A 1,448-nucleotide genomic window follows, 5' to 3' on the forward strand; every position below is an offset into this window, starting at 1 on the left:
CCCCCGCCCGCCTCCCCTCACAGCTGGGCTGCGTCCTCAGCGTACCGGCTGTCTCTCGCCCGCGGCTTGGCGGCGGTCTGCCTCCCTTGCTCCTACACTACGGGATGCGGGGATAATAATGCAGCTTTACTTTTGACCATCACCAACTTTATTCAGACTCTGCTGCACAATTGCTCAACGGGTCCGATCTATGGGCTTTCCAGTTGGGCCTTGTGATGCGACTCGCAGGCCTCCTCGTTGAGGTGCCCGTCGTGTTCCGCGGCCTCGGCGTTCTCTGACTGACGCCCCTGCCAGAAGGTGGTCTCAAGTGCTTGCCGGTCGAGGCGCTCCTCCTCGGCCTCCTGGTCCTGCAGGTTGCTGAAGGCCCTCTCCGCCCGGACCTCCTCCAGGGCCCAGGTCTCGCAAAGCGGACAGAGTGTGCCCGGGGAGCTGCATGCCTGGCAGCCCCACGGGTCCGGGTCGTCGAGTGCTGGAGAGTGGGGCGTTGGGCTCGACAGCAAGTCCTGCACTACTGGCCTCGGGCACCGACGGGGGGCTGGCGGCGAGGCTGCGTCAGGAGCTGCAAGTACAGACAACGCAATACATCAATTGGCTGTATTCGGATTGGGGGCTCCCTCGGGTGCTCCTCCCCCTATACCTACAGGAGTCGCATGGCGGGGCGCCGGGCCTAAACCAGGACATCTTCACCTGCGAGACGGGGCTCTGCGCCCAGGACGGGCCGGCGGTGTCTGGGGGCGGCAGCGGGACGGCGGGCGGAAGCTCCGGTGTGGGCGGGATCACGCTCTCGCCGCTGCTGCTCCCCGGGCTGCTGCTACCGGTCTCGTCGAGGGTCAACCAGGACGTAACGCTCTCGTCGTCGCTCTCGGAGTCACTTGTTATCTGCAGGACTGGCGTCAGAATTACAGTTAATGTGTCAGTTGCAATGCAGATGCAAATACAACTTTCAGGACAACTTCATACTATTGTCGGAAACTCGATAGCAAATTGGTCTCAAAATTGTCTCAAAACTGCAGTACGAAACTGGTGTGGAAAACTACAGAAAAAGTAGCATAATAAAATATCTGAAAACTCAATTGCCAAACTAATGTATTAACTATACTCACTTCTCTTTTTTTTTTCTCCTCTGCAACTGCAGTTTGAAGACTGCAGTTTGAACACTACAGTCCAAACTACAGTCTAACTAAAGATCCTTCCACCCGGGTGGTTTCACTATGCCCCATGCCCAGGCCTAAAATCTTTGGTTCTCAGAACTCAGGTCAAATTTTTGAGACGCAATCAGCTCCCATAAGGTGATACAGGATTGAAACTGGAAAAGTCCGTCAAAAAGCAGCTATTTTTAGTTTTAAATCGAAATGCGAATTAAATTTAGAAAAAGATCTCTATTTCATTCAAAGTTGATTCATTGCGGTTCTTTTAAGGTGTAATAAGTCTATATTTAAACGTAACTG

The 1,448-nt window shown here is 54.3% G+C and overlaps 1 protein-coding gene across 2 annotated transcripts; it reads right to left on the reverse strand.

Annotated features, from left to right (window-relative positions):
- Positions 1-138: 138 nt before the first annotated feature.
- LOC127752022 (uncharacterized) lies at positions 139-1,425 on the reverse strand. 2 transcript variants are annotated; one of them, XM_052276480.1, is made up of 3 exons: positions 1,104-1,425; positions 642-887; positions 139-559 (listed from the first exon to the last, which is right to left on the reverse strand). In XM_052276480.1, exons 2-3 carry the CDS (start codon positions 679-681, stop codon positions 189-191), a joined length of 411 nt encoding a protein of 136 aa, XP_052132440.1. In that variant the 5' UTR covers positions 682-887; positions 1,104-1,425; the 3' UTR covers positions 139-188. The 2 variants fall into 2 exon arrangements, with proteins under 2 accessions (XP_052132440.1, XP_052132439.1); XM_052276479.1 differs by having other exon boundaries at positions 642-1,425.
- Positions 1,426-1,448: the final 23 nt, after the last annotated feature.

Source organism: Frankliniella occidentalis, unplaced genomic scaffold (genome assembly GCF_000697945.3).
Source record: "Frankliniella occidentalis isolate FOCC.00 unplaced genomic scaffold, Focc_3.1 Scaffold3077, whole genome shotgun sequence".
Classification (NCBI taxonomy): Eukaryota; Metazoa; Arthropoda; class Insecta; order Thysanoptera; family Thripidae; genus Frankliniella; species Frankliniella occidentalis.